The 25,162-nt window shown below is 49.0% G+C and overlaps 1 protein-coding gene across 17 annotated transcripts in view; it reads right to left on the reverse strand.

Moving 5' to 3' along the window:
• Positions 1–25,162, reverse strand: part of UBR4 (ubiquitin protein ligase E3 component n-recognin 4) — a 1,862,787-nt gene that overhangs the window by 878,850 nt on the left and 958,775 nt on the right. For all 17 annotated transcript variants that reach the window (XM_069240131.1, XM_069240143.1, XM_069240141.1 and 14 more), the window contains exons 47-48: positions 24,554–24,717; positions 23,687–23,903 (exon numbers count right to left, since the gene is read on the reverse strand). In XM_069240131.1, the coding sequence (XP_069096232.1) occupies positions 23,687–23,903; positions 24,554–24,717 (381 nt within the window). The remainder of the gene's footprint in view (positions 1–23,686; positions 23,904–24,553; positions 24,718–25,162) is intronic.

The raw sequence follows: 25,162 nt of genomic DNA on the forward strand, positions 1-25,162 counted from the left end.
CATACTTATCAAAGCGGTCTGAGACCTTTGGGGGCCAGGTCTAACATATATGTTTACAAACACTATACGAACGGGCCCCCTTGGACTGCTAAGTTCGACCTCGACAGCTAGTATGTCCCTAGTGGGGGTTGTTAGCTCCTTCGCCTTTGGGAACAGATCATGTTTTAACCAGATTATCAAACCCCCTGATGCCCTGCCAGATGGTGAAGGGAGCACGGTCGTCTGAAAGGTCCAATGACCTACTCTATTGATCGCAGAAGGGGCCCATGTCTCCTGCAATAAAATGAAATGGGGTTGGTCTATGAGACTGCACCAATCCGGGTTAGGTATTTTTTTGGAGCAGACCTGCCACTTTCCATGATAGGAGCTTAATTAGGAACCTATTTACAATAGGAGACTTAAACAAGGAAGGTTGATCAGGCAACCTTAAAAGGGCAGAAACAGCAGACAAATAACCTTTGAAAGTGCCTACAGCAGAGCCCTGGTGGGCCAGAGAAAGGATATACGGAACCTTAGAAAGAGGGGCAAAAAAGGGGGTATGGGGGAGAGAAGTGGGATCAGACTTTACTATACCGTTTTGGTGGAGGGACGCCCGTCTGCCAAGATTACGTTACAGACTTCAGGCTGAAGGCAAATCCATCAATCAATCAATCAATCAATCGAGGTGCTTCCAGAGCGCAAACTTGTCACTCCAGGTCTTGAGTTGCTTTCTGAACACTGTGAGAGAGGGAGCGGTGTGAACATGGAGGGGTAGGTTGTTCTAGGTCTTGGCGGCGAGGTAGAAGGAGCATCCTCCAGTATGCACATGTGGATGCGTGGGATGTGTGCCTTAGTGAGGGTGCCCAAGCGGAGCTCTCTTGTCGGTTGGAGGAAGTAGAGGCAACTGTTGAGGTAGGCAGGTCCTGTGTTTTGGAAGGCGTTGTATGAGCTGGTGAGGAGTTTTAAGTGTCAGGGCTGTTGCACAGGGAGCCAGTGGACATTCCTTAGGTGGGGGGGTGGTCCTGGTTCTTTTGCAGAGTTCGAGGACCAGTCTTGCTGAAGCTTTTTGGACAGTCTGAAGGCTGTTGGGGAGGTGCCTGGAGATTCAAGCATATAAAGCATTGCCATAGTCCAGGCGGCTGGTAATGAGGGCTTGGTTAACAGTCTTCCTGATGTGGAGGGGTAGCCAACAGAAAATCTTCCGGAGCATTCGGAGGATGTGGAAGCATGAGGAGGAGACAGCATTGACCTGTTGCCTAATGGTGAGTTGAGTGTCCATGATGATTCCTAGGTTGTGTGCTTGGGTTTGCCGGTGTGAGCAGGGGTCAGAGGGTTGGTGGCCACAACGAGTCGTTCCAGGGGGAAGGTTTGCTTCTGGAGATGAGTATTTCGGTCTAGTCCAAGTTCAGGTTGAGGCAGTTGGACTTTATCCATTCTGCTACTTCAGTCATGGTGTTTTGAAAGTTGGCTCAGGTTGCGTATGTTGTTGGAGAGAGACAGGACCAGTTGTGTATCGTCAGCTTATGAGACAATGTGGAGTCCGTGGGATTGTACTACTTCTGCTAGAAGGGTCATAAAGGAGTTGAAGAGGGTGGGGGTGAGGGAGGAGTCCTGAGGTACGCCACAAATGATGTCATGGGATAGGAAGCGGAGGGAGGAAGGAGAATTCTGTGTGTGGCCTGAAAGAAAGGAGGGGTTCAATTTGAGTCCGTTGCCCTGGATGCCTGTCCTCTGGAGTCTGGTGAGGAGTGTGTGGTGAGAGACGGTGTCAAAGGCAAAAGAGGTCGAAGAGGATGAGGACCACTGATCCACTGCGATCAAGAAGACATCTGTTGTCTTCAATGGTGGAGATGAGGGCTGTCTCCGTGCTATGGTTTGGGTGGAAGCTGAATTGGGAAGGGTATAGTAGGTTGAGTTCGAGGTTTTCTGTGATTTGGCGGTTGATGATCTTTTCCAGTACCTTGGCGGGTAAGGGGAGGAGTGAGATAGGACAATAGTTTTAGAGGTAACTGGGGTTGCCTGTGGGTTCTTCAGGAGGGACTGAAACTCTGCATGTGTCCAAGAGTTGGGAACAGTGGCTGTGGAGATGGAGGTGTTGAGTATTTAGCTGTGGGGCTCTCCTATAAATTCTTGTCCCTGTTGTAGAACTGGGACTCCTGAGTGAGTGGAAGACATGATGACGACTGTATTCTGTGCAGATCTGTTTCCATTCTGTGAGTGGGGTTAGCTGAGGTGCAAGGGAGGTCGATGTTGAAGGACTGGGGGGGTCAAACTTGCTGGAAATGTTGATTATCTTGAAGTGGAAGTAGTCCGATAGTTTGTTGCAGAGGGATTGCGAGGAGTAGATGGTGTTCTCTATGGCAGTCGGGCAGGAGAATTCTTTGATGACTCTGAAGAGCTCTTTGGTGCGAATGGCGCAGAATTCTATGAGGATGGGCAGGGCGACTTTCCTGGACTCAGTGAGTTGGTGGCGGAAGTGGTTGAGAACAGCCTTAAAGCGGTCGAGGTTGTCAGGTGTTTTGTTGGTGCACCAGGGTCTTTCCAGCTGTTTCATTTTGAGGGTCGGAAGTTCAGTGGTGAACCAGGGAGCGTTTTGCTGGGTTTGTGGGAGTTTCTGACTGGGGCGACAGTCGGTGGTGGACGTGAGCTAGATGGAGAGGTTTTGAACACAGTTTTGTAGAGAGTTGGTGGGAGTAGGGTCTGTATTTTTGAGTGTGGTGATCCATGGGGTTTCCTTTACCTTGGTCCAACTTAGACGGAGGAGAGAGGGGGTCTAGTAGTGGCGTCAGGTAATCGGTGGACGGAGGAGAGAGGGGGTCTAGTAGTGGCATCAGGTAATCGTTGGACGGTGAAGTGTATGATAATATTGTCTGTCCAGGTTATCTAGGTGGTGTGGGATAACTTGATTCTGTCACTAGAGGAGAAGATGGGATTGAGGGTGTGCCCTGCAGTGAGTTGGGGAAGTGACCAGCTGAGAGAGGCCTCAGATGCTCATGTTTTCGATGTTTAGTGGAGTTTGTGTCATCCGGATCTCCTAGGTGGAAGTTGAGGTCTCCTAGAGGAGCTAGTGGTCAGGATCTATTTCCAGGAGGAAGTTGGGGACGTGTCTGCAAAAGTTGGAGTGGGGACCAGGGGCTCTGTACAAGAGGGATCCCCTGAAGCTGGTGTTGGCGTCTGACTTGATCTGGAAGTTGAGGTGTTCCATGATCGGAGCAGTGTTGTAGTCTGTGGAAGAGCAATTGATGTGGTCTTTGAGGATGACTGCTATTCCTCCACTGTGTCGGCCAGGGCTATTGTGGTGGATCATCTTGAAAACGGTGGGGGTGGCTATGTCTGGAGGTAATGAGGGGGTGAGTCAGGTTTCAGTGATGAACATAATATCTAGGTTGAGGGGGTTGATGGTGTTCCAGATTTCAGTGGCGTGTTTGCTGAGGGATAGAACGCTGAGTAGCATACAGTGGAGTTGGGGGATGTGGTGGGACTCTGTAGCGTAGGAGTTTTCGTGGAACTTACATTGAAAGAGAAGTGGCAAGTGAGGCAGGGTGTGGGAAGAGATGATACAGCAGTGGGGGTTCTGGGTCTTGGGTATGAAGATCTTGATCTCATTAGATGAGCAACATTGCTGGGTTGAGGAGCCAGGAGTTCTGGTACTGGGTGCGGCCCAGCAGTGGACAGGCTTGCTTTTGGCGTGTCAGCGGCACACCTTGTGCGTGTTCGCACAGCAACTGCCATTAAGTAGGTCCAGTAGGGCATGGGAATAGGCGGCGAAGGGCAGGAAACTGTTGGAAAGGGGGGGTGGGGGGATAAGACCTGGCCTGAGTGGGCACAGAACAGAGCAAAATGAAGAGAAACAGAGGCAAAAAGGCAGGAAGGGAGAAGGGAGGAAAAGGGGATAGATGGGTGGAGAACAGCAAAGAATGAGGCAAATAGAGAAGGAAGAGGAGGATGGAAAAGCAGGAGGCTAGACTAGAGGAGACTAAAGAGGCAGGAGGGCAGAAAAGAGGCTAACCAGTACAGAACGGAGAAGATCGAGAAAGAAAAGGCTAAAAGGCAGGAGGACAGAAGGAAAGAAAAAAAGGCTAAGAGGGCACAGAGTAGATCGAGGGAGAAGAAGCTAAAAGGGTGCAGAGGGCAGTATGAGTTGGAAAAGCGGAGTGGAAAGCAGGGGCAAGTACTGGCACAGAGTCTGGCGTCCAGGCAGAAGAACAAGTGGTAGCTGGGAGAGCGATGCAAGGACCTGGAAGGTCCAAAGTTGTCAACTGCTGCTGCTCAATCTTAACGCAAGAAGGCGGAGACTGAACAGGTTTGGGTGGTGAGACAGACGATCCTCCAAAAGGGACAGTCTGATCTAACAATCGATGGCCATGCTCAGCAGCTCAGGGTAGCAGACTCTTCTTGCCCAGTCCGGAGCCACAAGGAATACTTGGGCCCAGTAATTCTTGATCTTCTTCAGAAATCTGGGCAGAAGTGTAATGGGAAGAAAGGTGTACAGGAGGCCTAAGTTCCACTAGAGATGATGTGTCCCCGAACAATTGCTGCCTTGCAAAATATTGCTGATATTTTGCTTTCTCTGGGGGAGACGAACATATCAAGGTTCGCCCCACTGCTGAAAGAGACCATGAGCAAGGTCCCAGCACACTTCCAACCAAAGCTGCCATCAACACTAGGCAAAAAGTGGGGGGTGACCATACCAACAGTAGCATTTTCCTACAGTTATTCTTGGAGGAAAGTACCCCTTTTGGCACAGCTGCACCCGCACACTTTTTGCCTGATATGGATATTGACTTGACTGAGTTTCCTGGGATACTGCTACCCATGGCCCAGTACCAGTGTTCTTTCCCAAAACTGTACCATTGTTTCGACAATGGGCACATCCCTGCACACAGCTAAGTCCCTTGTAAAAGGTACCAGGGGTAACCTGGGCTCTGACCAGGAAGGGTCCCTAAGAGCTGCAGCCTGAATTGTGCCACCCTAATGGACTCCTCACCAAACACATGCATGCTGTCATTACAGATTGTGCATTGGTGGGGAGAAAAAAGTAAAGTCGACATGGCATCTCATGTGGCATGGGTAAGTCACCCCTCAAGCAGGCCTTACAGCCCACGGCAGGGTGCACTATACCACAGGTGAGGGCATAGCTGAATGAGCAATGTGTCCCTACAGTGTCCAAGTCCATTCTTAGACATTGTAAGTGCAGTGTGGCCATATTGACTATATGGTCTGGGAGTATGTTATTACGCACTCCACCGCTCCAGGATGGCTTCACTTTAGTCTGGTAAGTATGGTATCAAACTTACCAGCACAATAAACCCACATGGATTCCAATGTTGGATTTATTGTAAAATGCACAAAGAGGGCATCTTAGAGAAATCCCATGTATTTTACCAAACCCTTTAGTGCAGGACTAACCAGTCTGCCAGCTTGCCACTAACAGACATGTTTCTGACCCCATATGGTGAGAGCCTTTGTGCTCTCTGGGGTCAGAAACAAAGCCTTATCTGCGTGAAAGTACTCCCCCTACAGGAACTGTAACATTTGGTGTGAGCCTCAAAGACCCAGGCCTCCTGTTACAGTGCCCCAGGGCATCCCATATATCCCACCCCCACCCCCCAAGGCCATGCTCCACTTTTGCCAGCAGGTCCAATGGAAAAAATAGGTAAAACAGGGAGGAGGGACCACTGCAGCTACAACCACAGCTAAGGTGTCCAGAGCTGAAGTGACGCCCTCCCTGCAGAATCTTCCAACTTGTTTTGGAGGGTAGGGACCAATAGGGTTAGGAATGTGGCCCCCTCCCCAAAGGGAGTGGGCATTGGAAGGTTGTAGCCACCCTCAGGAACAGTAGCCATTGGATACCGACCCCTGTAGTGCCCTTAAATCTAGTATTTAGGGGCTCCCCTGAACCTCACTCACCAGATGCCTGGCGACCTCAGAAGAAAGAAGAAAGTACTGGTAAGCTGACCCCAGCAGTAAACAATCCAGATAACAACCGGCCTGTCTGCAGCTTCAAAGACAATTGCTCCAAGAAGTTGACATCCTGCAGGACCAGCAACCTCTACAAATCCCCAAAGGGCTGCCTGCACCGCAGAGCACCAAGAACTACTGAGGGCAGCAGCCCTGTCCAGAAGCAACCATCAAAAGGATTCCAGGAACCCCAAACCAACCTCGCCCCCTGATCCATGAGTCCTGCCCACTCTGCACCAGACGCCCAAGATCAGGTGTCCCACCAGTCCAGAGAAGGTCCTGAGGCAATTCCAACCTCTAGTCCTTCCTGGTATGATCCCTCCTGGCCAACACAACGACACATGCAGCGTGATTCCAGTGGCTCCCCATGACACGACCAGATCCGACAGATTACAGACGGCTAAAATGATCCCTGTATCTGCAGCCCCCTGGTCTTTGGGAATCCGACAGATGGTTCAGCAAAGTCCAGAGGGCACCTCTCCTTCCTGTCCAGCCTTTGGTTTTCTGACCTGACCCCCTGGATCCAAGCCTGCAGCATCTTTGTGACCCCAAAGGTTCCTTTGTAGAAAAGCATTGGGTGCCCGATGCGGTGTCTGCACCCTGCCGCCCCTGTGCCACTGAGGGTGTGCGTTTGGTGCTGACCTGTAGCCCCCGCGGTGCTGACTAACCCCCCTAGCCAGTGTCCTGAAACTGCAGGTACTTACCTGCAATCTTTCTCACTAAGTCCGACTCCTCACTCTATTCCACTGCAAACCCAACACAAACTTCGACAACTGCACCCAGCCATGGAAAATTGCACTAGGTGTTAACTTTTGAAATTTAAAAGTTACGTGTAAACTGCTTTACCTGCAAAACCCAAACAAAGTACATTTGATTCAAATGCTTGATACTTACAACTAAACTTACATGCAAAAAAGATCCATTGGTTCTAGAAATAAAGTACAAGTTACTTACCTTCGGTAACAATCTATCTAGTACAGACATATACTAGTTGCAGATTCCTTACCTTAGAATTTCCCCAGACGTCAGACTGGATACGAAGAATTTTTCTTTGAGAAGTACCCCTCCCCAGTGAGCCGTTAAGTGGGTGTGGGTCAACTCCACGGGTATCGTGGTCGCCGTGATGACGTCGCAGTCGTATATAGGTACCACCCTGGCATGCTGTCAGTTTCTTTTCATTACTTTCCACGGCAGTAGCACGGAGCCATGAAAATCACTGAGAATGGTGCGCCAAAACTGGGGCTCTTAGAGGGAAGCACTAGTCCCTAGAAATTAGTCTGCAGTGTGGGGAGGGTGGGCTGGTCGATAAAGGAATCTACAATAAGTATATGTCTCTACCAGATATATATCTTTACCGAAGGTAACTTGCACATCTGATATAGATTTCTAGTTGCAGATTCCTTACCTTATAATAGACACCTGAGCAATACCAACCCCGGTAGTGAGATGCAAACTAAGATCACAGCAAAAAGTCCTGCAGGACCGAAATGCCAAAATAGACATCCCTGCGGTCCTAACTGTCCAGGCAGCAATGCTTGGTGAACATAAGGACGCTCACGTCATAACCCGGCAGATATCCAGGATTGGAACTCCGCGTGCTAACACTGTGGTAGCAGCAGTTGCTTTGGTTGAATGAACACGCAAACCCTCAGGGGGTTGCTTTTTCGCCAAAGCGTAGCACATCTTGATGCAGAGGACTGCCCATCGCGAGATGATCCTCTTCTGCACGCCTTTCCTTTCTTCGCAACCACATATCCCACAAAGAGTTGATCATCCACCCAGAAATCTTTGGTACGATTTAGGTAGAACGCCAACGCTTTTTTTGGATCCAGATGTTGGAATCTCGCCTCCTCATAAGAGGGATGCGGGGGTGCATCAAAAGTAGTCAAGGTGATAGCTTGGCCTACGTGAAAGGGTGTTACCACTTCGGGAAGAAACAAAGCCCTGGTATGAAGCACCTCTGTCAGGATGCACTGCTAGGAATGGTGGCTTGGAAGAAAGAGCTTGAAGCTCACTTACTCTGCAAACAGAGGCCATGGCACTAAAAAAAAGCTGTTTTAAGGGTTAAGAGCCTTAGAGGACAGTTGTGGAGCAGCTCGAAAGGGGCACACATGAGGTATGTGAGGACCAAGTTCAAATCCCACTGCGGCATGATGAACGGGACGGGAAAAAACATGAGTGAGGCCTTTAAGAAACCTCCCAACAATGGGAGATTTGAAAAGAGAAGGTTGGTGTGGTAGCCTTAAGAAGGCAGAGATGGCAGACAAATATCCCTTGAGGGTGCCCAGAGCAGAGCCCTGCTGGGCAAGAGGGAGAATAAAGAGGAGAACCTCCGAGAGAGGTGCAGAGAGGGGATCAACATATTTGTTGATAAACCATGCCACATATTTATTCCAACAACAGGCCTCAACCGTTATGGTGGAGGGATGCCTAGCTGCCAAGATGACATTACAGACTTCAGGTGGAAGGTCAAAAGCCGTCAACTGTCGCAGCTGAATCTCCACGCAAGGAGGCAGAGACTGCGCAGGTTCAGGTGGATAACCGTCGCCTGCGACAGAAGATTCTCCCAAAGGGGAAGTCTGATCAGAGAATCAATGGCCATACTCAGTAGCTCGGGATGCCAGACTCTTCGTGCCTAGTCCGGAGCCACCAAGATTACTTGGGCCCGGTCTTGCCTGATTTTCTTCAGAAACATGGGCAGAAGTGGTATTGGCGGGAAGGCGTACAGGAGGCCTGAGTTCCACTTGTGACGAAAAGCATCACCAAGCAAGTGCCGCCTTGGAAACTCCACTGCGCAAAACAGCTGACATTGCACGTTCTCTGCGGAGGCTAACAGATCTAACCAAGGCTCCCCCCACTGCTGGAGACCTTGCGCCACTTCCAGATGGAGACGCCATTTGTGATCGACTATGTATAGACGGCTGAGTTCATCTGCTCGGACATTCAGAGAGCCCGCCAGATGTTGGAACTGCACTGGCGTTCCAGCCATGTCCAGAAGTGAAGAGCCTCTTGACAAAGGGTTCACAACCCCACTCCGCCCTGCTTGTTGCAACACCACAGGGCGGTGAACACCTGCACCACTTTCCCTTTGAGAGAGGGAAGGAATGCTTTTAAACGCAAGTCGGATCGCCCAGAGCTCCAAAAGGTTTATGTGGAGTCCAGACTCCGCTGGAGACAAGAGGCCTCCAATCTCTGACTCTCCCATGTGGCCGCCCCATCCCACGAGTGACTCAAATGTCACTACTGTTATATCTGGTTGGGGAAGAGAGAGAGAGAGAGAGAGAGATCTGCTGTTGACCCAATCTGGATTCGACACCCACCACTGCAGGTCTTTCGCATTTCCCTCAGAGATCTGAACCATGTCAGAGAGATTCCCCTGATGCTCCGCCCACTCGAACTTCAGGTCCCACTGCAGAGCCTGCATGTGCCATCTGGCATACTGGAACAGCAGGATGTAGGAGGCCATGCGGCCTAGCAGCCTCAGAGTCATTCTTACCGAAATCCAGGATAGAGGCTGAAACATCGGAATCATAGGCCGAATATCCTGGATTCGCTTTTTGGGAGGATAAGCCCGAAAATGCAGTGTGTCCAGACGGTTCCTATGAAAGGGAGCATCTGAGAGGGAGTCCGGTGTGACTTCGGCACGTTTATAGTGTACCCCAACGAATGCAGGCGGTTAGCCGTAGTCTGGAGGTGGGAGATGACTTTCAGGGGTGTGTCCAACTTTGACAGCCAATCGTCTAGGTAGGGGGAAGACTGGAACTCCGAACCTGCGCAGATGATCTGCAACCACTATCATCACTTTTGTGAACGCCCGAGGGGCGCTGGTAAGGCCAAAAGGGAGCACAGTGAACTGAAAGAGCTTGTGACCTACCACAAATCGTAGGTAACATTTGTGGGCTGGCAGTTTGGGAATATGGAAATAGGCATCCTGTACGTCCAATGCTACCATCCAGTCTCCAGGGTCCAGGGCAGAAAAGACTTGAGCTAGAGTTAACATCTTGAATTTCTCCTTCTGGAGGAAGAGATTGCGGTACTGGAGGTCTAGGATAGAGCAGCTGCGAGGCCATGGGACCAAGCCGTAGCACGGGAATCCTTAAAGTGCTTGGGTGTGGAGTCCACCTTGTCTCTGATGGATGTGCCCTTTGATGGCACTCGTCTCTTCAAAGATTGCTGGACACCCAAAGGAAAGCCAGACGTCCTCAACCAGGCCTGGTTTCTCAATGCCATCGATGCAACCGATCTGCCCAGTCAATCAGTCGTATCCAGTCCACAATGTATCATGAACTTGGCTGCGACTCTCCTGTCTGTCATGGCTTGGAAGAGAACGTTCCGGGCCTCTTCCGGAATTTGAGGCAGCACTTGCACGACCGTATTCCAGAGTGCAGCACTAGACTGGCAGAAGAAAACATCTTCTTTCCTAAGTTGTCCAGTCTTTTTGATTCCCTGTCCGGGGGAGTGGTACGTTATGCACCAGAGGATGATGAAGCCTGGATGACAAAGCTATCAGGCGTAGGGTAAGGAAATTTGGGTCATTCAGCACAGGCCGATGACGGAGGGAAATCGTCATATTCACAGGAGCCCCTGTACTGGGTTTAGACCATGGCCCCAGTAGGACGTATGTAAGTGCTTTGAAGGGAAGAAGGGGTTCAGAGTTGGAGACCCCAGGCTGAAGCACTTCGGTCAGGAGGTTAGGCCTGCCCTACAGAGGGAAGCTATAGGTTCAAAACCTCAGCAGCCCTTCTCAGCACCATAGAATAATAGGACACTCCCTCCTCCGTAGCAACGGTAACGGGAGAAAACATGCCAGTGTCACTGGAGGTGTCCAACCAATTGGCATCACCCAAATTCTGTACCCAGTCCAGTTCAGGCTCAAGCTGGTCTTCTAACGGGTCCAACTACCCCTCTACACTATCCCTGTATCCAGATCCATAGTAATAGGGATCAGGATCAACCCTGGGCACAGCAGAACCCATGGAAAACTGAATCAGCATCGAACTACGTCATTCGGGCTACGGGTCATCGGAATAAGTATAGGTTCGACATCAATGGTGGGCCCAATCGGTGCTGGGAGCGTAGACATCTCACCTGATGCCAGGGAAGGTCGCAGATGGCACAACCCGCGTCAGGACGGATCCGGAAGCGGATCCTGAGGTGCCCTCCTGAGTCAGGACCGAAGTTACCTACTTGGAACCCGAGGGGGCCCTCCCTGACTCCTCTGGGCCCAAAGGCGCAGAGGGTGGGTCAGGCTGCCCAATTATGAGGCGCAAGGACTCCTAGCACTCTTTAAGTTGGGTAGGGGTGGCACCGGCTCCCGGAAATTCGGGGAGGTGTGGAGCAGACCCAGACTGAGGCTGCGTAGACGGAGGCCTAGAGCGTCAACACTCCTCCGTCTTGTTGTGTGAGTGGCAGGACGAAGTCGAACAACGTTTTGCATTCTTCGTCATCTTCCTACCGGAATGTCCAGAGACTTGGACGAAGATGAATGGTGGTGACTCCGCGACCAGTCTCCTGACCTTCCTCTCAAACTGGACTGGGACTGACGCGGAGTCGAGGGTGGGACCGCCATGAGCTTCAGGGACCGTTCCCTCAAAGCTTTCGGGTTCATGGCTTGGCACTCTGAGCACGACTTCGGGTCGTGGTCTCACTCCTAACAGAGGCACACGACGTGCAGATACGTCACCAACATCATGCGGTGACAGGAGTTGCAGGGCTTAAATCCGGTTTTAGAGGCCATTCCTCGATGCAAACCAAAACTTGTCAAAAAGGAATTCGACAACATTTCATAGTTATTCAAAAAAGGACTGGCATAGCTCTTCCCTGGATCTGCGCACAGGCTGGTGTGGAAAGAAAAGAATTGACGCCAGCGTGCTGGGGTAGCGCTTATATACGACTGTAAAGTCATCACGGCGACCACAATGTCAATGACGCCTGTGGAGTCGATTGACGCCACTTAATGGCACAGAGTGGAACTGCTTGAAGAAAAATCTCCAGTCTGATGCCTGGGGGAAAGTTTTAAGGTAAAGAATTTGCAACTAGAAGTCTCTATCAGATATCAACCACAGCAGCAATGAAAACGAAGGTAGCCCCTCACAGCAGTGGTGGGAAGGGAACCCCTGTCCAGAGAAGCCAGTACCACTAGAGGTAGAAGACCTGGGAATGAGCATAGCTCGACCAGTCGCAAGGACGGAGTGGAACCTGCAACAAGCACAAATGAGCCCGCAGAGAAGAAAAAGAAAATGGAACATGGAAAATGGATCTATCAAGGAAGGGTTGGAGAGGAAATTAACTTTTAAAAGTAGGCAGGAAGTGGCTCTGAAAAAAATACAAAAATATAGATTTGCATGGGGAACAAACAGAAATGTGTGTAATAAAATCCATTACCAAAAGCTCAAAGAGCTAATGTCCAACCCAATCTCTTAGCAACAGATGGAGGGTAAAATGTCAGAGTAAATGAAAGGGCAGGCGATAGGGCAGGGACCACCAACAGAAAGAAACTTATGAACCCTGGTAGGAAAAGCCCAAGGAAAGACAGACGTTCCGCTATAAATTCAGCTAAATGAGAAAAAGGGCACTCTATCCATCTCAAAGTAGAGACACACCAATCATGGCAAACCCTTGCCTAAGGTAAACAAAAGGGTGATGTGAAACTCACCAAGAAACCATCAGAAGACCATATTGCCATGGCAGCGGAAGCAACTCCATGAACAAAGGAGGCTGCACCAGACAAGGCTCAAGATATGCTCCGGAACTACTGCTCAGTGGAAAGGAGCAACAGAAAGAAAGGTGCTGTGCGCACCAAAGAAAGTGTAACAAAATTCAACGTGGATGAAACAAAGCGCAACCCAAAAAGGAGTCAAAAAACAGCTCAACTAATGAACCAACACTAGGACAATAGACAAGGGGAGAGAATGCACCCATTTGAGAGGAATGTGAGTCCACAGAAAGTCGCAACAGGCGAGGACGTGCGATAGAGGACCACTAGTCACCACCATGAGAATCACAGAAACGACGCAAGGTAGAATCAGTATGCGCCCCAAAAGGCAACTTGCCATCAAATGGCATATCAAGTAGAGCATCCACACTGGAGATGAGAAATTGGAAGGCGCTAACCAACCCCTGCGACGTATGGCCACAGAAGCAGCTATGACATGGCCAGTGGAATCAGTAGAATCCATACTAGAGCGACCTGCAAGACGAGCAGCCAGCTGACCATCCCTGATCAAAGACGCCAGAGCAGGGCTAACATCATCAGAATGGGATTGGAGTAAGCGTTCCACAAAGTCTCAAAGAGTATGGGAAAAGTGGGCCAACAATCAGGAAGTGTTGATGGAATGAAGGGCTGCACTAGAAGAGGCGAAATATACCTGACAGCAGCATCCAGCTACAGAGAGACCCTGTGCGGCGGTGTAGGTGGAACCTGTTCCAGCACAGGAACGCTCAAAGCAGTTTGAGTAACAAAACCCTGATGGGTAGGGTGATGGAGAAGACACAAAGGGTCTGTTTGCGCCAGCTGATGCCTGTGTGAAACAAACAATCCACTGAAGGACCAGAGACGGCTTGAGTCCAGACACCCAGAAGGATATTGTAGAGCCTCACAAAAAGGCAGAATTGGTTCGGTATCAGATTGATCCGGGGTAAACGATAACAAGGGATCAAGAGATAATTGCACTTCAGGAAGTCCAAACCCTCAGACACCCGCCTCAAAACACTGGTGAATGCAGTGCTGGCTTCCGTCGCCAAGCAAGGGGACGAGAGCAGGCTAGACGCTGGGGAGGAGTCTAGACCACTAACATGCCCCTATTCAAGCACCCAATCCGAGGATGTAGAAGTACGCGTCCGGATCCCCGCTGCTGAGCAGAAAAGAAGAAACTGACGTCAGTGCGCCTACTACCGAAGAAAAGTTTCCAGATCCAGTCTGACATCTGGGGGAAGAATTCTAAGATAAATAATCTGCAGCTAGTTGTCTCGATCAGATAGAATGAATACCTTGGAAGACATTGTTGTGGGGCTCAAGCTCACCCCCTAACGCCATCTTGGGATGAGAAAGTTAAGTTCCCTCTGCAGACAAACAAACCAAAACTGGTTCCAACCATACCAAGGTAAAGCTCCATGAGCTATTGGCAGAGTATGCAAAGGAACACCCTACTGAGTTGGAAGACATCCCCTCAGATGGGGGAAGAAGTTAGGGACCAGGATGATGAACTCGGACCTCCTAAACTAAGTAGGGGGACAGGGTCACAGTGCCCTGACTCCAAGGATGTTGCTGACAGGATCTGGGTCTCGCACAGAGAAGTCTAGTTAGTCTGGGAACACTGAGGGCAGCCTTAATGAAGTGGACTTCCTTTTGGCAAGGATGCCAAAAGATTAGCTCTGGAGAGAGCGCTCCTGGCTATAGAGAGGAAGAGATCAGAGATCAGAGATGGGCTTAGCACCCATTAATGGTGGTAGCAATTTAATTATTTGGGAAGAGAGCACTCTGACACCCCTAAAATCCACAAAGGGATTGTCCCCAAGTATGAGGAAGGTGATTTGAGAGGGCCTGCGGAACCAGAAAGTTGAATAAGTCTCATTGAGGAGCTCTCCTTTGGGACCTGTTCACTGGTAAGTGTAGGATGGGATCCTCACACTCACTGGTGCAGATGTTGAATCCTATGACCACATGAAGGCTGCCCTGAATCGGTGCTTAGGGATCACCACTGAGGATTATAGAATTAGGTTTGGGGGGGCTCACAAAACCTTGAGCCAGTCCTAGGATGACTTTGTAGACTACTCAGTGATAACACTAGATGGTTGGAGAACTGGTAGTGGAGTGTATAACTATGAAGGGCCTTATAATTTGTTTGTGAAAAAACATCTTTTACATATCTGCTTCAATGACAAGTTCACTATCTGGTCGACCTAGGTCAAATTTCTCCCCAAGAATTGGAAAAGAAGGCAGATCACTGAGTCAAGATTAGGGTGCTCAAGACTTTCACTGGGGGTGACCAAAATAAAGGCTCCCCAAAGGAAGGGTGGTGAGACACCCAAGGATAAAAGTCTTCTAAAGGCCCTCAAAACGTAGGCAGGAGGGTGAGCCCCGAGCCTCTGCACAACCTTTACATGGGTACCAAGTTAAAAACTTTGATCCCAAGGCCTGATGTTGCAACTGTAGGCAGAATGGACACCAAACTGGAGGCTTGGCCTACCCCAAAAAGAATCCCCCTAGTACTGCACTGGCTAGAGCTGGTGTAGACAGTCTTCAGGTAGGATCAACAGTGTCCAGAGAAAATCAGAGTTCACACTAAAGATACTTTAGTTTCTGAGGGTGGGGTAGATGTTACCACTCTTGCTGTCCGGTCTCCTAACATTAACAAATACAGGCAGCATCCCTTGATTAAGGGGACTAAGGTAAAAGCCCTGAGGGATACAGGTGCCAGTGTCACCAATGCTGAAAATGTAACTAAGGTTCACCCCATGGCTATGGTGACCTTAGAATGGGGAAGGGTTACTGGCCTGAAACAGGTAGTGGTCTCTTTTGAAATCCCAGTTGAATGTCTGCTAGGGAATGACTTGGAGTCCTCAGCTTGGGCTGAGGTAGCATTCCAAACTCATGCAGCCATGCTGGGAATTCTAGAGATGGTGTGAGTCAAGACTAGAGCACAGAGCCGAGCACAGGGTGAAAGAGAACTGTTGGAGCCTGGAATAATGGCCCAACCTTCCATGAGAAAGGGAAAGACGACAGGGGGCGGGGGCAGCTTCTGCACAGCAACAAGCACAAGACTCCTCTTCTCAGGAAGACATCTTAACATACTCTGAGGGAACTGAGTCCATGGAGCTGGATCCATATCAGGTAGGGCTCTTGGGCCCAGGGGGACCCTCTAGGGACCAGCTGTGCCTGGGACAGAGAACCTTTCCCATTCTTGAAGGCCTGAGGCAGCAAGCAGCTGCACAGGAAAAGGAAGATGTCAGTGGCTCCCACAGGGTCTATTGGGACGAAGGACTCCTGTACACTGAGGCCAGAGACCCCTGCCCATGTGCAATCAGGAGAATGGTAGTGCGGCAGCAGCTTAGGAAGTTCATCCTCACTTTAGCCCGTGACATCCCCCTAGCTGGGAATCTGGGCCAAACTAAAACTTGGAATAGGCTTGTCTACCATTTCTACTGGCCCAACACGTCTTAAAAGTTGAAGGAGTTTTGCAGCTCCTGTGTCACCTGCCAAGCCAGTGGCAAGGCAGGTGGCCACCCAAATGTCCCCCTAATTCCACTACCAGTGGAGGGGGTTCCATTTGAAAGGGTTGGTGTGGACATAGTGGGACCACTTGAACCACCTACAGCCTCAGGAAACCTATACATACTGGTAGTAGTGTATCATGCTACCAGGTATCCCGAAGCAATACTCTTTAGGTCTACTAGAGCTCCTGCAGTAGCCAAAGCCCTTAATGGTATCTTTACCAGGATAGGGTTTCCAAAGGAGACAGCTTTTGACAGACATGCCAACTTCATGTCAGCTTACCTGAAACACACGTGGAATGAGTGTGGGGTGACTTACAAGTTCACCACCCCATACCATCCATACACCAATGGACTTGTTGAAAGGTTCAACAAGACATTAAAGGGCATGGTCATGGGCCTCACTGAAAAAGAGATGGGATGTCCTCCTTCCATGCTTGTTTTTTGTCTACAGAGAGGTAACTCAGAAGGAAGTAGGGTTCCCCCCCCTTTGAACTTTTGTCTGGCCACCCTGTCAGGGGACCACTTGCACTCATGAAGGAGGTTTGGGAGAGACCTCCCCATGAGCTTAAGTAAGGTATGGCGGACTAAGTGCTTGGACTCCACTCAAGGTTGCCAGAGTACATCTAAAAGCATCTAAAAACCTTGAGGTTAGCCAACAGCTCCAGAAGCAGTGGAATGACCAAAAGGCTGCATTGGTAGTTTAAACCAGAGCAGAAGGTAAGGGTTCTGGAGCCTTTGGCTCCCACAGCACTTTAGGACAAATGAAGTGGCCCTTACCCTATACTAGAAAAAAAAAGTGAGGTCACCTAGCTGGTAGACCTGAGCACTAGCAGGACCCCAAAAAGGATGAGTCATGTTTACTGCCTCAAGCTTTTCTATAACAGGGCTGCTGTAACAATGCTAATGGTTACTGATGAGGAACAGGAAGCAGAGAGTCAACTTCTCCCTGACCTCTCTCACAACCCTAAAGATGGGCCAGTTGACGAGTTGTCTACTCAGACACCTTCAATGTACAACAGCAGGCAGACTGCAGGCAAGTCTTGCAGCAATATGCAGAGCTCTTCTCCTTAACCCCTGGACAGACACACCTGTGTACCCATAATATGGACAAAGGTGACAACCTGCCTGTCAAATCCAAGATCTATTGTCACTATGTTCAAGTTGAGGAGAGAATCAAAGTTGAACTCAACAAGTTGCTGGACTTAAAAGGTTATTGAACACTCTGACAGTCATTGAGCTAACCCAGTGGTCTTGGTCCCCAAACCTCATCCTCAGGGTGGAAAGCAAGAGATGAGGTTCTGTGAGGACTACAGAGGGCTCAAATCTGTCACCGAGACAGATGTTAACCCTATTCCAAGGGCTGATGAGCTGGTAGACAAATTAGGTGTGGCAGTGTTTCTCAGAACCTTTGAACTAACTTCAAGGTACCTGCAAATTTGCATGGCACCAGGAGCAACAGAAAAGACTGCATTCTCTACACCTAATGGGCAATATGAGTTCAGTGTTATGCCCTTTGGTTTAAAGAATGTCCCTGCCACCTTTCAAAGGTTGGTGAATCAAGTCCTTGCTGGCTTGATTCGCCAGTGTAGCATATCTAGATGACAATGCTGTCTTTAGTGCCTCCTGGCAGGATCACTCGGTCCACCTGGGGAAGGTTTTGAAGGCTCTGCAATTTGCAGGCCTCAATATAAAAGGAATCCAAATGCCAGAAAGGGCAGGGCACTGTTGTATACTTGGGCCACCTTGTAAGTGGAGGCCAAGTGCAACCTTTACAGCCCAAGATCCAGACAATTCTGGACTGGGAAGCTCAAAAATGCCCAGTCTCAAGTCAGGGCACTCCTTGGCTTTAATGGGTATTACAGAAGGTTTGTGAATGGTTATGGATCCATTGTGCACCCCTCACAGAACTGACCTCTAAAAAGATGTGCAAGAAAGTAAACTGGACTGTTAGCTGTCAAAAGGCCTTTGACACCCTGAAGAGGCAATGTGCTCAGCACCAGTTCTCAAATATCCAGACTACTCTAAGCAGTTCATTGTGCAGATAGGTGCCTGTGAACATGGGATGGGGCAGTCCTGTCCCAAATCAATGATGATGGCCATGATAAACCTGGTAATTTCATTAGCAGGAAATTACTCCCCAAGGAACAGCTTTTGTGTGCCATTAAGAGATTAAGAGGTAGGCCTTTGCTGTGGCCTGGTCCCGGAAAAAGTTGAGGGATACTCGTTTGGTACTCAATTGTTCAAACTGACCACAGACCACTCAGATGGCTTATGCAAATTAAAGGTAATAACCCTAAACTTTTGAGGTGGTCCATCTCCCTACATTGACTTTACAGTGGAACATAGACCTGGGACTGTCCATGCCAATGCAGATGGCCTTTCCAGGATTTTCCCCTTAGACAATGAAGACTCTTGGAAAAAGGTTATTCTCATCCTCGTTCATTTAGGAGGGAGTTGTGTAGGAAAGTGCCTCTTTTGGCATGGTTACCCCTCCACTTTTTGTCTGATATTGATGAGGACTTCACAGTGTGCTGGGATCCTACGAACTAGGCCCCAGCACCAGTGTTCTTTCCCAAAACTGTATCATTGTTTGCACAATCGGCACACTCCTCGCACACCGCTGCGTCCCTTGTAAAAGGTACCTGTGGTACCAAGGGCTCTGTGACCAGGGAGGGTCCCTAAGTGCTGCAGCATGTATTGTGCCATTCCAAGAGGCCACTAACCAAACACATGCACATGGCCTTTGCAGACTGTGTGTGATGGTGGGGAGAAAAAGGTAAAGTCGACATTGCATGCCTCTCAGGGTGCCATGCTCACAACCCACTGTCTGTGCAATTGGTAAGTCATCCCTTTAGCAGGCCTTACAGACCTAAGGCACAGTGCACTATACCACAGGTGAGGGCATAGCTGCATGAGCAACATGCCCCTACAGTGTCTAAGTCCATTCTTAGACATTATAAGTACAGTGTAGCCATAATGAGTATATGGTCTGGGGGTTTGTCCTTATGAACTCCACAGCACCATAATGGCTTCACTGAATACTGGGAGGTTTAGAATCAAACTTCTCAGCATAATAAACCCACACTGATGCCAGTGCGGGATTTATTGAAAAATGCACAAATAGGGCATCTTAGAGATGTCCCCTGTATGTTAGCTCAACTGCTAGTACAAGGTTGACCAGTCTGTGCCAGCCTGCCACTTCCAGACGAGTTTCTGACCACAAGGGGTGAGTGCCTTTGTGCACTCTGTTGACAGAAACAAAGCCTGTCCTGGTAACTAACACCTGGCGGTGAGCCTTGAAGGCTCAAGCCTGGTGTTACAGTGCCCCAGGGCACTCCAGCTAGTGGCGATGCCTGCCTCCCCCCTCCCCCCTCCCCCGATGAACCCACACTTTTGGTAGCAAATCCAGAGGGATAATGAGAAAAACAAGGAGGAGTCACCCCCTCAGCCAGGACCATTAAGGTGTCCAGAGATGAAGTGACCCCCTTCTTGAGAAATCCTCCATCTTGCTTTGGAGGATTAGGACCAATAGGGATGCCCCCCCCGAGGCAGTAGGCACCAGGAGATGTAGCCACTCAGGGATAGTAGCCGTAGGCTACTGCCCTCTGACCCTAACACACCCCTACATTTAGTATTTAGGGGAGACCCTGAACCCAGCTCTTCAGATTCCTGATGACCTCAAGGAAGAAGGACTGCTGAGCTGAAAACCCCACAGAGAAGAGAAGAGACAACTGACTGCCCCAGCCCTACCGACCAGTCTCCGGCTTTGAAACGCTGCAAGAAAAGAAGCAACACGTTCTACAGGACCAGTGACCCCTGAAAAACCTCCAGGGGACTGCCTGCATCACTGAGGACCAATAAACTCCTGTGGACAGCAGACCTGTCCAAAAAGAAGACCAAGAAACCATCTTTAAAGGGACTCTCACTTCACTCCAGAATCGTGAGTCCAACTACTCTGCACCCGACGCCCCTGGCCGTGTCCAGAGTAACCAAATATCCAGAGAGGACCCCCAGATGACGTGTCTACCCTGGGCTGACTTCTCTGCACCGACACGACACCTGCAGAGGGAATCCCAAGGACCCCCCTGACTGCGAGGAAGATATCCATTGCCTCGAGAAGTACTGCACCTGCAGCCCCCAGGCCAGAGATAAACCGACCTCTGGTGCAGCAACGACCAGCAGGCGGACCTCACCCTTGCCCAGTCAGTGGCTTGCCCGAGAGGCCCACCTGTGCCCTGCCTGCAACGCCTAAGTGACCCCTGGTTCCCTCCATAGAGTTCTATTGAGAGCTCGACGCCCTGTTTGCACATTGCAACAGGCCGCCCCCTTGCAGCTGAGGGTGTGGTTTTTGTGCCTACTTGGGGCCCCTCCAGTACTCTTTGAACCCCCCTATGCATGAGCAGATATGCCCCTGCTATGTCTGTCGATTTTCAGACATAGTAAGTGAGCAGTGAAGCCATTTTAAGTACATGTGCTGGCCACTGGTCATTACGAGTTCCCCAGCTACATGATGGTTTCGCTGACAATAGGGATGTTGGGTATCAAACATCTTGTATCTTAAACCCTCACCAAATTCAGTGATGTATTTATTAATTCATGCACTCAGAGGACAACTTAGAGGTGCCCCCTAAAACCTACAAACTCCTAGTGTGGGCACTGACTGGTCAAAACCAGTACAGCCACCTTAAATAGAGTTCTGGTCCCCTGAGGTGAGAGCCAATGCTCTTGAAATCTCAAAACAACAGCCTGCTCTGAGCAGAGGTGTGACCTCTCCCAAGTAGAATGGGCATTCCAGTGCGGGAAGCTTCAAAGGCTTTGCCGACCTTTGAAGTGCGACCCAACAGACTGCAAGTGCTGGAGAAGACAGACAGCCCCGAACCCCACCTTTGGCAGCAGGACTGACAGGTGAATTAGGAGTGCCCTCTTCAGTCGAGTCTCACCCTTATGGTGGACGAGATGAAGTGGACACTATTTTTTTTTAATTCCTCCATCTTGCATGGAAGGAATTAGGCCAATGTGGTAAGAGCTATGCCCCTGCCCAAAGAAGTGGTAATAGGAAGGGTGTAGTCACCCTAAAGTTGAGTATCCCATTGGTTACCCCCTGGCACTCCCTGTAACACCCCTACAATTCAGTATTTAGGTGGCACCCCTGAAACCTAGAATCTGATTCCTGTCGACATATGAAGAACCAGACAACCCAGAAGTCGCCCCACCAGAGAAGACTGAAGACACCAACTGATTTGGCCTCAGCCTTGCCGGCCTGTCTGCGGCCTTCAAAGAACCTGTACCTAGAAGTCGGATGTCCTGCAGGCAGCAACCTCAAAAGACAAAGATAGAGGACCTCTCCAAAAGAAACCATCTCTAAAGAAGAACTCTTCCTGAGGCTCCACGAAACCGCTGACTGGAACCACCTTTGCATCCGACGCCCCCGTCCAGTGCAGATTCCCCAGGGCTTCTGAACAAGAGCGTCCTCCCCTCTCCCGGACTTCACAGACACGCATGCAGCCTAAATCTAAGTACTCACTCTTACCACGACTTGCCTGGTAAGCTGTTTCCAATGCCAAAAGACACTCCTGCACCCAGAGCCTCTGGGCCTTGGGGAGCTGGACTGTCTGTGTCCCTACGACCCCTGGCATCTCTACTTACCTCGGCAGCTGTGGGTTCGGCCTCCTGGGCAGAGACTGCAGCCTGTTTCTGAAAGGGATCTCCTCAATTGAGTACAATGAGGGCCCAATGTTGTGTTGGCACTCTGCACCCCGCCGCCTCTGTGCCGCTTGGGTTAAGTTTGGTGCTGCCTTTTGGCTCTCCCTTGTACTCAACTCCGCTCCAGGAGATCGACCCCTGATCCCGCTTTACTAACCTGTAAGTAGCGCTTCAGTGGATACCCCCTGTCTCCAATGGATAGCACTGGGTGCCTGACACTGTGTTGGCACACTGCACCAGCCAACTGCGGTCACTGACTATGTAAGTTTGGTGCTCCCTTGTGGCCCTCCCTCCTGCTTGTCTCAACCCACGGAGACCAACCTCTGACACACTTGTACTTACCTGGAAGCAGAGTGTCTTCATTCAACCACCCTCCAGTCTCCAATGATTAACATAGGGCAGTGACTTCAACTCTGACCTCTGCACCCACCCACCACTGTGACACTGTGGGTGCACTCTTGGTATCAACCTAAACTCTGCCTGGTGCTAATCTAAAACCCTGAAGACTGGGATTGTAAATTGTGTACTTACCTGTGTAACTCTTCTTTTCCTCTCAGAGGTTAACATTGAGGACTCTGAAAATTGCACTGTCGATTTTTGAAACAGCAAAGTATTTTTAATAAAAAAAAAAACGCTTACCTTATAACGAAGTTGTTTGGTTCAAAGTATATATAAAAGCAACTGTGTTTTTTCTAAATTGGTCTTGGATTTATTCTTTGAGTGTGTCTCATTTATTGTCTCTGATACACCAAATGCTTAACAACCCTCCTTGATAAGGCTAACTACTCGCCCACACTACCACAAAACAGGCACTAGACCTATCCATTTTTGCCTCAGCAAGCCTCTGGGGATCCACTGGACACTCTGCACAGTTTATTTAATTTTAGTGCACTATATAAGGAACCAGCTTCCTACACTCAGGAACTACCTAGCGATTAAATGTGCGTTTTAGGGTATTCCTTGCCCTATATGAGGATAAGACAGCCAAAACCCTTTACCACATATATGCTACGGAGCCCCTAGGAACCTGCATGTACATTCAGTCCTGTACCTCCTTTGATCAATACACTACAATGAAAACAGTGGTCAGATATGAAATCTGAGTGAGACAATTTCACAGGAATCCAATCGGTCCTGAAGAAAGCGGGATGACCCACTGGGCAAGAAAAAAAATGTTAAACATGCTGACCATAAAGAGATATGGGAGAAACAGCATTCACTGAGCACATCTTATTTTGTTTCTAACATAGTCTAGGGTCACTGAAGAGGAAAGGTTTTAAAAAGAGGCCTTTGAAGGCTATTTTAATAGATAAAGCAGGATAGCAAAAAAGAAAAGAGTCCAAAGAGCTCACCTCCTTCCCACTTTTTCGGAGGACAGGGGCTTCACCCATTCTGAGCTATAAGATGATGGATCAGGACTTAAAGGGTATCTCCCCTTAATGTGAAGGCAGAAATAAGGACCCGAAATAAAGCATACTTGGGAGGTACTATCTATTGTGGGAAGACAAGACTACTTAACCACGACAAACACTTCCCTCTCTTTCTCTTTTATGAGCAACAGTTATCTCCAGCCATGAGAAAGCGGGGATAAACATAGGAATACCCCAAAATCAGGGATACCCCAAAATCCTAAGACCAGCAGAGGAACATGTTTATTTTTTTTAACAAAACACAGGAATCTCGGATAAGCCACCCAACCATAAGACATTTATGTGTTACTAATGGTTTGAAGATGTGCAGCGTTGATGAATGTCTTGTTAATTCACCCAATAAAGAAAAAGTAATGTATTTATGAGACCCAGAGAACAGGAATGATGAAGAGACTTACTGAAGATGGTGAGTTTCTTGTCAGCCTGCAGAGCTTCCTCACGGGTGAAAGGGAAGTCGAACCATCTTGAGCGGGTCAGGTTGAGCTGCATGGTGCGTCCAAACATCTCTATATAGGAAGGTGCCCGTTCGATGGCCTGAGAGCCAATCTGAATACGCATACCAGTCATTACCATAGCAGTATTATTATTGGTGACTTCGACTGTGAATCCACCAGGCTGCAACGGAGAACCAACAACATTGAGGTTTGAGAGTGGAAATAATAACAGACAGATGTTTGTAAAGGAAGATTATACTTTAGAAACAGATGTGGACTCAAAGGAGATCCAAAGATAAATCATCAAGTGTTTCACTGGCCAACAATTTTCCACTAAGAGTAGAAGGATGTGCCATGACAGCAGTAAACAGGCTCTCTCAGGTAAGGAGGAAGCTTCTTTTCTTGTTGTAGAGTTGCGGGGTCATTAGAAATAAATGGACAGATCTATTTGAAATCACTGGACAGAGCTCTTCACTTTGGTGCAGTGTGAAGGATTTGAGAAGCTTCCCCATGTGGAAAGCATTTGGTAGATCAAGTCATGACCTCAGTGTTGATTTGGCTGGGGTCCTTTATAAACAGAATTCTAATTTTTCAATTGAAGTGAGCATGAAGCACCAGCCCCTCATATTGGTTTGATGAGAATGCGAAGCTGAGGAAAAGTAAGGCTTTAGAAAGAAGTCGCTGAACATGGCAGACAGTGCAAAGATGTGTAAAATGAGAGCAGAACAAGCTCCTACATATATGTAAGAGCAGTGAGTTGGCTTTGGTGGATGAATCAATGCTCCATGGAAAAGAGTGAGGGTGGCTGGAGTTGCCAGACTGAAGACTCACCTTGGTGTTTGCTACATACATTCCAGTAGAGTTGAGGCGGTGCTTGATTTGTTGTGCATTGTACACCTGCAGAAGGTCATTGCCACCAAATTCGACATCCGTCAGCTGCTGATTATGTTCAAAGAAGTCGATGGGGAAGGTCACTTGGCTGGATGTGCGCATTGCTGCAAAGTAGAAAAGAGAAAAAAATTGTTTACCTTCAGTAGCACGTTTTCTGGAGGATGCTATATGTTGCCTCATAATTACTCATTTTTTAATGTTCCCTAGAAGACTGACTTGATCTGCATTTATGTATTTATTTGTTTCAGCAGGTGTTCTCAAATGGAGAGTGGTAGTGTTGTGGCTTCAGAGAGATTCACTTGCATCAAGCATTTATGGCATTGAGGTTAAAAAAAAGGTGTAGCCCATGTCTGATTTTAATTCCACCTTAGTTTCGAAGTAAAATACAAGCAGGGAATAAATAGGTTTTATTGATAATTATTCAACTCTGTAAAAGTTTTATTTTAATTTTAATTAGCAATAAAACATAATAAATTAACATCCTTTGATAAGGGGAGGCAGGAGAGCAATAAGGAATCTGCAGGACGTATCAACTAGAAAAATCTTTTT

Source organism: Pleurodeles waltl, chromosome 6, assembly GCF_031143425.1.
Source record: "Pleurodeles waltl isolate 20211129_DDA chromosome 6, aPleWal1.hap1.20221129, whole genome shotgun sequence".
Taxonomy (NCBI): domain Eukaryota; kingdom Metazoa; phylum Chordata; class Amphibia; order Caudata; family Salamandridae; genus Pleurodeles; species Pleurodeles waltl.